At 32.2% G+C, this 14,542-nt stretch overlaps 1 protein-coding gene across 6 annotated transcripts in view; it reads left to right on the forward strand.

Annotated features, from left to right (window-relative positions):
• Nucleotides 1-14,542, forward strand: part of ANKRD17 (ankyrin repeat domain 17) — a 173,637-nt gene that overhangs the window by 27,406 nt on the left and 131,689 nt on the right. The window contains exon 1 of one of the 6 annotated variants that reach the window (XM_047856520.1): nt 7,991-8,108. The exons of the other annotated variants lie outside the window; for them this stretch is intronic. Within the exon in view, the coding sequence (XP_047712476.1) occupies nt 8,055-8,108 (54 nt within the window). The 5' untranslated portion in view covers nt 7,991-8,054. Of the gene's footprint in view, nt 1-7,990; nt 8,109-14,542 lie in introns of those variants that run through there. 6 annotated transcript variants of the gene reach the window in all.

Here is a 14,542-nt window from a genome sequence, read left to right on the forward strand (position 1 = left end):
TCGCACGAACTGTGAGATCATGACCTGAGCTGAAATCAGAGTTGGACTCCTAACTGACTGAGACACCCAGGAGCCCCAGTAAAATGTTTTTCTTTAAGCTTAGTTACAGGAGTCTTGCATCAGAAACTTGATCTTTTGGGAAGTGGATTTCTACTTGTATGTTTTGCAGATTTGGTTTTAAAAATTATGAAATTTTATGATATTATTGCATTTAAGTATTGAAAGTATAAACTGCATAAGACCCTATATTAAATTGTACATAGTTTTCTAAGTAAGTTGAAATGCTAAAAAAAAATCAAGTTATGCAAATGTATATTCTTGAAACAATTATGAAAAATACTTTAAAAACTAAGTGTTTTACTGGAAATTGTGGAATTTGTATAAGAGGGCAATGGTTTCTTTAAACATACAAAACATATTAAGTATAAAATTATGTTTGGCAGTTCAGTTATGCTTTTAAATATTTTGAAAGTTATTAGTTATTCAGTGTCTACCCTTTAAAAAATATCGACTGTCTTCACTGGGAGACATTGGCATATATGTTCCTGAAGAAAACGGGAGTTGATAGGCTTTCTAAAAATACTTGACTGTGATAAGAAATTGGTGATGGAGGAGTCGAAAGATATGAATGTGGGTTAAATTTGACTTCATAAAGCATGCTAGTGAGATATCTGTCACACAAATGAAGGTTGTTAAATAATAACTTCTATTTTCTTATATTGTGATATTTTTTTGTTGGAGATTTGGCAGTAAAAGTGGATATTTGAAATTTGTGGGGGGAAGTTGAAAGTAATGGTAACAGATAGGTGTGTTGTGAGATAGCCTCATAATGACCAAAGAGATAGTTTACAGTTACATAGAATGAAATCAGTATTTCCACACACACACACACACACACACACACACACACACACACACATACATACACATATGTGAGGGTTGTGTTGGAATCCTGTCTGTATATCCACCTTGGGAACTTCCGAAAGTCAGTTATGCTCTGAGATATCTTTATGTGAAGATCCTTAAAGATTCTTTATCTATGGTCAGGATGAGGTTAGTGGAATAGGGAATGGTACCCTATTTTGTAATTTTTGGTCTAGCGTTTGGTGGATAGAGACAATTTAATGTAATACATTTCTTAGGATATGGAGTTATGAATCCGAGAGAGTAGTCAGTCTTTTGGTATTTGCAGTAATTGTTTGCCAACAAACTATTCAAGTTTTGTTATGAATATATTAGGCTAGAAATAGAGTGGTAACAGGCATCATGAGAGACCTTATTGATTGGAGCTTGTTGCCATTGACTTCAAACCATTCAGGAACCAAAGGAGGAGAGCCAGTGACAGTATTGGAAATCCAAGGTTACTTGGATAGTTTTTACACCCTAATTATTTTCCATGCCTTTGGAAAATATCTTAAGCATGTTACCTGGAGCTGTTTCTTCAGTCTCCTAGAGTAGGACAGTTGTCCTTCAGAAGGGTGGTGGAATTTGGTGACTCTAAAGAGTTGGTTTTGGACTTAAGCCTTTTCTTTTAATTTGTATTTTTATCCTCAGCCCCTTTTCGTTCTCTACTTTTCTGCCTGTGTGGGATGTGTATGTGTTGGGGGCGGGAGGTGGAGGGTTGGGACTGTAGATGTGTTTGTATTTCATTTTGTTGGTAGCTACTTGTTGCTTTGGAGTAGAAGACAGCTAATGTTTTGCTGACCAAATTGAGAGTGCAATACTGTCAGTAGATTTAGCCAGTTTAAAACTAAACAAAACATTGAAATAAGTCATTCCTTTTATATATGTACTTATAAATTTTTATTTGAAAATGTACAGTACAGACAAATTTGGGAGGGGTGAGTGTGACCTAAAAACAATAAATATTTTATCAATTTTGTATACATAGAACCTATTGTGAAATACTGGAAAAAGAATGAATTCATGGTGTGACCCATCCTGAGTAGAGACAACAAATGCAAGTGTCCAACAGGCACACTGTTATTGGAGATGTGAAAAGAGGAACAAGCTGCTTTGTTTCTTACTTTGCTTATTACTATGTTACTTATATTTGGACAAGACTGTGTTTGTATTCCATTCGTACATAAGACACATCTGGATGAAATATTTTATTTAAATATATTGATATTTGACCCTTTTTGAAAAAGAGTTTTAGGTTTTATTTGTTGGCTTAAAGAAAAATGAAAAGGGATAGTAATTCAGAGAGGAGGAAAAAAAATCATTGAAGATTTTGATGTTAAACTTTGTGGAGAAAGAGGTTCAATTTTTTCTAGATTATGGACTCTTGGAGGTGGACTGACTTTGTCATTCTATATCCATTATGCAGTATAAACCCTGTCACCTGGTGAAAACAAACATATTTGTATTAATGCTTGACAAAAGTGGTAATGATGATCTATCTAAGAAAAAAGCTTGCTAGGGCTTTTTATAGTATTAGTATTGAAAAAACTTATTAAAGCAATAAAATAGGTTATTATAAAATATTTCATTGTTACCTCAGTTTAGAATATACTCCTGGATGGCCTTTGTATTACTCTCTTTATGAAGTTACAATTTTAAATATCCTTACCTAATCCTTCATTACCTAAACCTTTTAGGTATTCCTGCACATATCCATAAGCTTGTCCAACTGTTAACATATAGTATGGAGGTTCTAGTGTAGGTTTAATCATTCTTATTTGTAAACATTTTTATCAAAATTAAACCTGGAATGTATGACAAGAAGCTGAGATAAACTGTTTAGTGCTCTTTATGTTGATAAAAATTGCTTATGTATGGCTCTATCTTCTTACTGTGTATTTGATTTTTTTTTTTTAATAATGATGGAAGGAATCCTTTAGAATTTTATGCCTTTTTTTTAATGTTTATTTTTGAGAGAGAGACAGAGTGCTAGTGGGGGAGGGACAGAGAAAGAGGGAGACAGAATCTGAACTAGGCTCCAGACTCTGAGCTGTCATCACAGAGCCTGACCAGGGGCTTGAACTCCTGAACCACGAGATCATGACCTGAGGCGAAGTCAGATGCTTAACCGACTGAGCAACCCAGACACCCCATAGAATTTTATGCCTTAAAAATGTACAGTTTGAAATAAATGTGGAAGGGAAGCAAATATATCCACCATTATTTAATTAATTTCCTTTGGTAAAAATATACCCAAAGAATTCTGTATCTTTAGAATACTAAATTCTGGCAGAAACTTCAATTTACTCCTTAGTTGAAGAACCAATCAAACCTGGATAGAATTTATAATTTAGCAGAAATAGATGTAAAAAAAATTGTTTTTAATTTTTAAATAGATTTGTTAATGCCCCATTTTTTCTCTTCTCCCATCCGCATCATTGCTGGATTTTTTTGGTTTGTTTGTTTTGTTTTGTTTTGTTTTTTGTTTGGTAGACAGCAATTGAAGTTCCTTATCTGTCAGGGAATGAATTTATGTGATTTATTTTGGTAAGGGGCAGAAATTAATTGAGAGGAGGTGTAACTTTCATTTGCTATTCCTTGAAAAGTAGAAATGATGAACTAAGGATAAATCTAGATATGTTTTTAAAACTGAAGCTGAATTTTGGTCTGGGCTTTTAAATAGATTTGTATCATTAATACTTAATATTTCTAGGGGAGCAGTCTGTCTCATTTAGTGTCAAATATAAATTAGTCCAGCTTCTTTAGAGTATGGTAACATAAAAATTTAAATACATATATCAAGAAATGCACCATACAGTTATGTTAAGGCATGTGTAGTGTGTATGCCCTTTTATTGGGCATGCTTATTGCAGCATTTTGAAACATAGACAGTAGAAATACCATCAGTAGTACAGTTTTTCAGTGAAAATTTTAGCAACTGCCAAAATGGATAGATCTGCTTGTGCTAACCTGAAACATTTATGGAGTATTAAATTACAAAAATAGGGATGCAGAAAAGTATGCATAATATGCTTCCATTTGTATAAAAAACTAATCTTACACTAAGATATACATCATGTATGTAGGTTATTTCTGGAGGAATACACTAGCTAATTGTACCTTGTAGGAGTTGGTAAGAGGTAGGTTAACTTCTTTTGTTTTCTTTCATGTTGAATGTTTTCCACGAACATGTATTACTTTATAGATAAAAACCATAGTTAATAAAAAAGTAAGTTATGGTGATAATGAAAAGAATATTACTGTGCTACTAGTAGATAGACATCTAGAATCCTCAGTTATAGCATGATTGGTTTAGGAGAAATATTATGTAAAATCATGGAGATACTGTTGTTTTAAGAATGTTTGGGCTTTCAGAAATTTGACCAGATTTTATTAGTCTTTTAAGTTCTATTTAATTCTTTAATATGTGTATCTCATTAATGCTTGGTCCAGGCTATTTCACAGCTGGGTTTCAAATTTCTGCTTAAATAGAACTTACAGTTAGAAAAGAAAAAAAATGAAGATATTATAAAATAATGACTACATTTCATACATTTTGAGAGGTGAAGTTGGTTTAGATTTTATTTTTCTAGTAGTTTGCTTTTATGTAGGACAATGAAATTGTTACATTTGTCCTGCCACCAATGATCTGTCCTTGTTTTGCTCGAAAATGTGGATTTTGAAACAAAAAAATATTTGATGGGAATAAAACTCCCTTAACTAGGAATTTTTGATTAAAAATAGTTTTATTTAGATGAGTAAACAAAATGTTAAATCATACAAAATAATGTTGCTTGCTTGTCATCAACACATTTCTGTGTGTGTGTGTGTGTGTGTGTGTGTGTGTGTGTGTGTGTGTTTGGTTTTCTTGTTCCTTATTCAAGGAAACCAATGCTGGTCCTAATAAATTTTAGAAGATTTTTACCCTATTTGGTATTTATTGAGCCTTTTCTGTCCTTTTCCCCCTTTTTTGTGAGAGGCTTTTCTCTCCACTTTGGCCATTTGAATCTTACTTTACTAAGTATTTTGTTTTATAATTTGTTATTTACATATGTTGGTTTGAATTTGCATAACTGTTCATATGTTAACTACTATCTGCACTTTAATGCTTTTGCTGCTGGCAAAAAATAAAAGACCTTGTGCCATTGAAATCAGTTTTAGACAAATGGCAAAACAGGGTTTTTTTTTGCCAAGATATGAAGCTGAATTAGAAGGAAGGTAGGTGGCTCATTTTAGGATGTAGGATTTTAAGACTGATACATATGAATCTCTTTCATAACCTTTGTCCAGAGTATTTAATGCTGTGGCATAGGTTATCATATTAACAAAACGTACTAGAAAATAAAAATTAACAGTAAATAATTATTTTGCTTATATAATAAAAAAATTAAATAAGTTCTGAAATATATATTCTGCTTATAGTATCAAATATTTCTAATATCTTATTTCAGTGACCTAAATAATGACCTAAATAGTGACCTAAATAATAATGTTTTTGTCATCAGAAGTTATTTCTAATGGTAGCAGTAATTTAAAAGAGATTATGATGCATTACTGGATATCCAACAATTCCTTTTTTCATGCATTTATTGTTTAATCAACAAATGCTTAAGTGCTTGCTGTATGCCAGATACTTTGCTGGCCCTGGTTATATATTGGCGACAAAATGTTTCCTCCTTTGATCAAGCTTCTGATCTGTAAGAGGGAGAGAGAGAGATGATAAATGGTTTGTAAGCATCCATAATTCTGTAGGAAAGCTGTAATCACATATTTTATTGGTAAAAATTTAACAGTAAATATCTAAAAAGATAAGAAAAACACCCTGTGATCCTAGAATGGAAAGGAAGGAGATAGTAAATGGTCTGATTGGTTTGAGGCATAGAGGGCCTGATTGCTTGTCAAATAAAGTTGGAAAGACTATTTTTTGGTTTATGGGGGAAAAAAAGTGCCCTAAAGTGAGTTCTTTGAACTCAAACCTATCTTTGCTTGCTTATGTTGGAAGAAGATTTGAAAAAGAGAAACCTTGTTGACTTCTCTTAATCCAAGGGTGAAGCAGTTTATTTGATGCATAGAAAGAATTGACCTGGAAGAAAGGAAGTCGTGAAAGCCACTTTGCTAGCTAGTTTCTCTTAAGCTAGGTCTTAACAATGGAAATTATTTTGTTTGAGAAGCCTCCAAATGCCAGGCATACCCATACTTAGATGTAAGCACTATATATGGCTTGAGGGAAAACATTTTTAATATCTTTGTTTCCCATTAATTCGACACAAGCCTTTGGAGTCAGACCGTTCTGGATTTCAGTTCCAACTCTGCTATATAACTGCACACTGTCTGAGACTTGATTTCCTTATTTGTAAAATAAAGATAATATCACCTGGAGGAAGTATAGTAGATAGAGGACAGACTCTGGAGCCAGCTGCCTAGGTTTAAATCTTAGCTCCTCAACTTAATTAGCTTAGTTGGGAATAAATTGAGCACATTTCTTAATCCCTCTGTGCCTTAGTTTCTATATATGTAGAATGGAGATAATAGTTCCTCTCTTTCTTTTAGGATTATTGAGAGAATTAAATGAGTTAATACATACAAAAGACTTGAAATGGCATGTGGCATATAGTAAGTTTAATGTAATTGTCAATGTTATTTTAAATTTTTATGGGCAGGGTTATTGTGAGGTTTAAATAACATGTTTATTAGGAAAAAAAAAACCCTTCTATATTTCCTGACGTATTAAGGGTACCCCCTAAATATCAGATATTAAGGAGTAATTTTTCTTATTTAATATTCATATAAATCTGTTAAGAAATTTTATGCTTTATTGCCTGTACTTGGAACAGTTTCTGATATACAGTAGATATTCCATGTTGAATGAATGCTATGCTGTTTTACAGGTTAATAATCTGAGGCCCAAGAGAACTACAAAATCTCTTTCCACTAAAACATGACATCATTTTGAGGAGACATTACTGGCAATGTCATTCATATCATGACTTTTTTCAGCTTAGATTTGGCCAAGTTAATAGTAACTCCTTCATCTAATTTTTTCCTGTTTTTTTTTCCTTTCTTTTAAAAATTCTTTTTCTTTAGTTAGGAAAATTTAGACTAGAAGACTGTTCACCTTAGGAATCACACCAAGTTTAATTTGTGTGGCACTCCTACATGTGCACAGTTATTTTATTAATGCCACAGAGCATAAAACATTGTTTCTTTCCCATTGCATTTTTCATATTCCAGATTATGTAAGGAAGCAATTTGACAAGGTAACAAATTTTACTAAATAGAGGATCAGTTACAGTAATGAATATAATATAATTTGGCTCTGCAGTCAGTCAGCAACTTTATTTGCTGTTTAATGAGTCAGGTACAGTTTTTGAATTTCTTTTATCTGAAATATTTTAACTCTTATAGTATTTGTGATAAGGGGGTGAAGGACCATTTCTTTGGTTAGTAAATGAAATTAAAGACTTTGTTAGAAAATGAATATAACCATGATGGGTTATGTCTTGCCTCAGAACTTGTAAATCAGTTGAATGTTAATGTCATTCTCTTAGGTATTTCCAAACAGATTTGTTTCTAGAATACCAGTTTACTATTCACAAAATCTACATTAAGGGTTATTTTTGACACCCTTAAGTCAGCAACTATAATGTATATGTTATGTAATGCATTTGCCTAATGTAGCAAATTCCTAATTTGGTATTACCTTGCCTCTTTCTTTGCGTATTTAATATAGCCATTAATCTCACTACAAGGCTTTACTAAGGATAAATTGCTACGTAACCCACTTCAACCTCTTTTGTTCAACCAGGAAGCCAGACGTGTTTAAATAGCTTTTTAAAAAATGTATAATTATTTCTTTTTTTGAAATTTTAGGATTTTAAAATTTGGAATGATAAAATAAGAGACTTTATTTATTTTGTCTGTTAAAATTACTTGACAGAAGTTTGCTTTGGAATAGAGCTGCTGTATCTTTAAAAAATACACAGTGAGTCACCCCCTGCTCTTTTGGTAGATGCCTGGCTAGTGAACAGCTAAGCTGCTTTAGGCATGTAATAGAACATTCCATTTCCTGTTCCCTTGCTGACACAGAGGAGTGTTCCTGCTGGCAATGATCTAATCATAGTGCAGTAAGAAACATGGCAGTTTGATAAAACATGGTGGAGACAGCGGCTGAAATGGAAGCATATGTTCTAGAAGACATTCTTGAGGTAGGGCTAGGTTTGTAAATGAAATGAAAGTTGAAATCTGAACAAAGAAATCTTATCTGCCGGAATTATTTTACAGATGAATAGATTAGAGGAGAGAGCATAGAGAGACAGAGCATAAAAGCAAGATCTGGTCAGACCTTATTCCTTGTGAAAATGTGCCAGTCTGGTTCACATGATTATTGAACAAGTCTAGAATTATTTTGTTTAAACTTCATGTTTTGTAAATTGTAGATGTATGCTTAATAGGAAATAAAAAAAAAAAAGAAGAAAGGGCCTCGGACTTAGTGAAAAAATGTTGGCTGGTGGTGGTGACCTTTAGATTAACTCATTAGAAGGTGGGGTCTACAAAGCAGCTTTGAGTAGGTTTAGTGTCATATGTCTTAGAATTCATTTACATATTTAAGCCCAAAGCTCTGCTTGCTGTAACTATTAAAAACAGCTGGTTATCTTAGTTTCTAGGGTAAAATTAAGCATATATATCAATCTGATTGCTTAATTTAGCTGGTACATTCTGGTTCTGGATTTTTCATGTGACTTTGACATTATAAAATTAATTATTAAGTTAAAAAATAAAAGGCCCTAAAATTTAAGGCACTAATGCTTGAGAGCTCACAATAAAAATCTGCATTTTGAGTCATGAAGATTTTAAATTAATTTTCTTTTTATTCCTGGTTGTATCAATTTTATAAGAACCTCTTTGAGTATAAATCAGTTCAAGGAAATACATGTCAAAGTGGAAGTATAATGGGCTTTGGCCTTGGATATAGTATAACTACCAAACATTTGTATTTGTAGGTATAGATATTTAAAATACATTTTTAAATCTGTGGATGTGTAGAGTTTTTTCCTCCCTCATTAAGAAAAAACTGGCTAATTTAAGATAAAGAGGCTCATGGTGGTGAGTGGTATTCCTAATATTTAGACTGTAAGACAATTTATTAAATATGTCACTGTCTTCAGAAAGAGATTGTATTAGGAGGAGAGGGCTTGGGAAAATAAGCTGCAAAGGGAAGCTAGGCGGGGTTAGCAGGAGAAAAAAGCCTATGCGCATTATAAAGTGCTGCATGATCAATGAGCATTTTCTGGAGTCCCTCAGTGTGTGCTTGGAGCTGACATTGCAGCAAGTCTCATGGCTGTTCTGCAGAATGAAAACTGATTCCATTGTATTATCTAGCTCCTTGCAGACACCTGCCAACATACTCTTTCCCCCCATCCTAAAAGCTTATTGTCTGAGTTGAATTCTCTGGTTAATTTCCATTCTTTCTGTCTCTCTCTCTCTCTCTCTTTTAAACTTTGATAGTATCAGGTTTTCTTAGAGATGGTACGTATTATCTACTTAGAAATAGGGGTATGTACTTTCATCAAGGAACTTCAGTAATTAGGAGTGGTCACATGACTTGGGGGCTCAGTTTAAATAAGTCTGATTAGATTATAAGGTCTAGTGGTATATTTTAATGTTTTTAAAACATTTTTTTTGTGTGTGGATTTTAAATAACTGTACTTTACAGATTACAGTAAATCTATTGGTGTTTTCATTAGCCATTTAAAATTTAAGTATGTAACAGATTTTGGAAGTCTGAGTTATTTTCTGGGAAAAACCCACTTGAGTATAGTTTTGTGCCTTATGTATATGTTTTTCTAATGCTGTCTTAAAAATTGACATTTCATTATTTCCACTAAAATTGTTTAGTGTTATTTTCTCAGTTTGTTTCCTGTATACCTGTTGCATTAAACCATACTGAGTGGTTTTCTCCTTATTTAATATTATTTGATTTAACTGCATATTCATCAATAATTGGCAGACTAAGTGTGAAAAATTACCAAGTAGTAATAAAATATGCTTCTTTTCCAAAATTGTAAGTAGTCATAATGACCTATGTAAATAAACTTATTAACTGTCTGAAACTAAATGTACCATTTTTTAAAGTACCTCATATTGCACGTCAATAGATAACATTTTGCACTACAAGATTTCCAGGAAATTGTTTTGCTTTTTTAAAAAAGAATTAACTCTTTGTATAAATGTCCAATAATGAATAATGATGTTCATCTATATACCACAGTGATAATTTTATTATTATACCTAATATTGAGCTATTTTAACTTTGTCACTATAATTTTCATCTTTGTTACTTTTTTGAATATCTCAAATTTTATGTAGATTTCTGCTTATTTATAGTAAACATTGGACCCCTTCTGTTTTTCTCTGTGTTCAAGTGTAACCTGGTCCTTTGAATCATAAATTTCTTAAAGGTACTCTTATTAAATCTTAGTAAAAAGAAAACTAAAATCAGTATTAGTGGATATAGTGCAGATTAATTCTCATGGTGCTATATAGTTTACCTTTTAAGTTGTGATTGTTTATTATGTGTACTTATGTGTATTTAACTTGAAGTTTTAAGTGATCTTCAAAATCTTAAATAAAATATTGTTAAGTACCTAAAACTTGAAATCAAACTGGCAAAGATTGATTTCAAATTAATATCATTGCTTCCTAGCTCACCTTAACTAATAACTTGGGAAAATAGCCAAATATAGGTGATAGAAAGGGCTTGGGGACCAAATATATGTCTTTTTAAAAAATTAGGTTATTTTTGCTGAGACATGATTATAATTTTAGAATTCTGATGCTTTTCCTATAGGTCATATGTAATAATGGATCTTAGTACTTAGATCAGTAAGAAGAAATAGTCCTCTAAACTTTTTTTTGTATATTCCAAATTTGTGTGGCCAAATGATGTGTATATGTCTGAGAGGTTTATATATAAGCTTTTTATAAGATAAATCATATGAAAGGTCATTTCAGAAACTTGATTACTATATATTCTAGTTTTATTATTTATAATTGAACCAGTTTTAGTAGTTGTCTATAAGAATTACAAATGAGAAAACTTCACAAATATTTTTATCTTTTAATTTTAATTAAATTCAGAATGCTTTTTGGGGGGTATAGCATTTGATATATTTTTGTTTTTAAAAAATCGCTATTTTATGAAAATAAGAATATTTACAGTGTGAAGTATAATAACTGTCATGCCCAGTCTTGTTCCTTTGTTAACCAAAGCCATGGTTTCTAGCTTCATTTGTACTTGATTTTATAGGTTGTTATATGTAAGCTAAAAGCCCCCAACTTTGTTTCTTCCTTAAAGAAAGATCCAGTAGGTTGAGGATTTGGCTGAGCCCTTTAGGGTAGAACTAAATTAAGGATCAGATTTAAACATAGGAAGTAGATTTATTTTTTATTTTTTATTTTTTTTTAATTTTTTTTTTTACATTTATTTGTGAGAGATAGAGACAGCACGAGCAGGGGAGGGGCAGAGAGAGAGGGAGAGACAGAATCAGAAGCAGGGTCCAGGCTCCAAGCTGTCAGCACAGAGCCCAATGTGGGGCTCCAACCCACGAACCGCGAGATCGTGACCTGAGCTGAAGTCGGACGCTTAACCACCTGAGCCACCCAGGCGCCCCAGAAAGTAGATTTATTATAGAACCATTTATATTTATCGTGACATTAGAGGGTTTTCTTGCATTTGTTTTTGTTTTCTAAATAAGATTGAAAGAGTCACAGGGAAGTTATGTTATCCTTTTGATTTGTCAACATGATGGACTGATGGTAAATAGTATATTTTAGTTCAAATGGAAAATCCACTTTCTATTTACCACGAAAATTATTTTTAGTAATTATATAAAATCTCCATGAAGTAGACTCTGACCAGCTACTTGCTATATATCTTTTTATTCTGTAGAATATATTGCTGTATAAAATGTACACTATTTATATATTGTATCAGCAAGTCTTCTGTGGATTTTTAAAGTTTTATGTTTAGTATAACTATGGTGACATTTTTCACAAGGAAGAATTAGAATAACCCAATCTTAGGATGTAAGTATAAGTTTATCTAGAGACAGAAAAATTTAGCTAAATATGTAAATTATTTGAATTGATATAGATAACATTTTCCATTTATTAAGAGGTTTTGGAAAGATTAGATGTGTTGGGCAGATTGAATCTTATAATTTCACTCCATTATTTATTGAGTACCTTCACTGTGATAGGTGCTTGAAATTCAGTGAGATTAGTCCAGCTAATTTTGCTTCACAAACTAAAAGTTCAGAAGACAAAATGTCTGCCATTAGTGTTTAAGTATTCTTGCATTCAGAATGCATTCAAGTGTGTATTTGAATACTAGCATTTTACTTCATTTGTTTGTTCGAACAGTTTGAAACCCGTGTTTTCAGTATTCTGAATTTTTCAGTAAGCATGTTTTCCTTTATCTGAGCACATATTTTTCTTTATTTAAGCACCTTATCTTTTTTATGCTTATCTGTGTAATTGTTAGGAATATTTATGAACGTTGGGCTCTCCAGAAAGTCTCCTGGATCCCATTTTCTACCTTTTGTCCTTAAAGATTTTTCTGTTACCATTTAAATCAGCATATTGTGTATATGTGTATATGTATGTATACATACAACACACACATATATGTTTGCATATACTGTACATAACACACATTCATGTTCTTGCTGTATTATGCATTATGAATACTTTTATTTAAAAATTGAGTTTATCTTGGAGGGAGGGGCAGAAGTTGTAACATTGCTTTCATACACCAACTTTGGGGGAATAGTAGATGGTAGCTAAAAGACACACGTGTATTAGTTTATAATCCCTATAAAGAATACTTATTGTTTTAGTAGAGTAGGAAGACTCCACAAATAGCTTGCAAAAACATAGTGTAACTAGAAGTATGTGAATTAATCTATTACTTATATGAGAGTAAGGGCAGGGTCGTCCAGATGCCACTAGTCCCACATTAATCCATCATAGTCTAGTGGTTAATACATGCTGTGGTGTATGAATTAGGAAAGGTCTGTGTCATGTATTATCCGCATATACATACAAAACCATTGACACTTTCCTGGCTCTGCATTGTTAGGGGTCCTTGTTCCAACACTTGACTAAAGAACTCATTCCGATATGAAATGCATTGATCACTACAAAGTTAGCATTAAAGTTCTGCTAAACCACTGGTGTTTGGTTTAGTGTATAGCTTCCAGATTTGCAGACAAAGGCCTTTCTGGAGGTGTTTGTAAACATTTAATGTCTGTGATAACTTTTGGTTAAATGAGTGTTTAGATCAATATTGGTCATTAATAATTTGGTCTTGGATGGAATCAGGCTTCTAACTAGCTGGTTAAATACGGATATATGTTGTACATTGGACGCCCACATAGTTTTATGGTGGCAGTATAATTGAGCACATTAGTTACCATTTATTGAAAATTTATTGTATAGAGGGACTGTGCCAAGTACTTCACAAACATTATTTTATTTAGTCTTCTGAATGACTCTCTGAAGAGGTAGGTATCCATTTCCTAGAATGCTTATAAGGAATAAATGAGATAATGCCTATAAACATTCAGTGTAGTACTTAGCACACAGTTAATACTTAACTGTTAGCTATTTTTTAAAGTGATGATAACCCTCATATACTATTTTATGTTAGTATCATCCTCCCATTTGACAGACCAAGAAAACTTTAGCCTCAGAGAGGGTTATCCTTGCAGTTCTCAATTTTTTTGATCTCAGGATTCTTGTACATTCTTAAAAATTTGTGGGGACTCACTAGGATTTTTGTTTATGAGAGTCGCATTTGTCAATAATTTGGTTAGAAATTAAAATTCAGAAAGTTAAAATTATTCATTAAAAAATAGTATAAACTCATTACATGTTAACATACTTTTATAAAAAAAATAACTTTTCCAAAAGAAAAGAAAACTATGGGAAGAGTGGCATTGTTTTACATTTTTTTCAACTATCTTTGAAATCTGGCTTTACAGAAGATAACTAGATTCACATCTGCTTTTATATTCAGTCTGGTGTACTACATCATTTTGTAGGGGGTCTAAGAAGAAAATCTGATCTTACACTTATATTAGGATAAAAAAAGGAAGAATATTTTAATAACTCTTTAAGATAATTATGGATATTCTTTGATACCACTCTTAAAACTACACAAATTGTAGTTTCCTAGAGGTTAGTTGCAGTGTGCAATCTAAAAAACCATTATCAGGGAATTCCTTGAACTTTGTTAGATTAAAATCCAGTCATTTAGTGCACATTTTGAATGGATCTTGTACTCCTGCATGAGTTTATAACATCATACATTGGTCATTTTGGAAAATGATTTCTAACATACTTATGGACCTCCAAATATTGTTACATTTCATTCTGCAGTATTAAAAAACACATGTGTTCGTATCACCATTTATCTTATAAAAGTCAAAAACTAGGAAGCTGTCACAATTCAGTGTCTGATAAGACTTTTCCAAAATTCTCATTTTTGCTTGAAGTCTTGAATTTATTACTGGTGACAAAGAAAATGAGTTTTCCTTGAAAATGACAGGCTCACTTCATTCATTTTGAGAAAATGTCT

The sequence above is a fragment of the Prionailurus viverrinus genome, chromosome B1, assembly GCF_022837055.1.
Source record: "Prionailurus viverrinus isolate Anna chromosome B1, UM_Priviv_1.0, whole genome shotgun sequence".
NCBI lineage: Eukaryota > Metazoa > Chordata > Mammalia > Carnivora > Felidae > Prionailurus > Prionailurus viverrinus.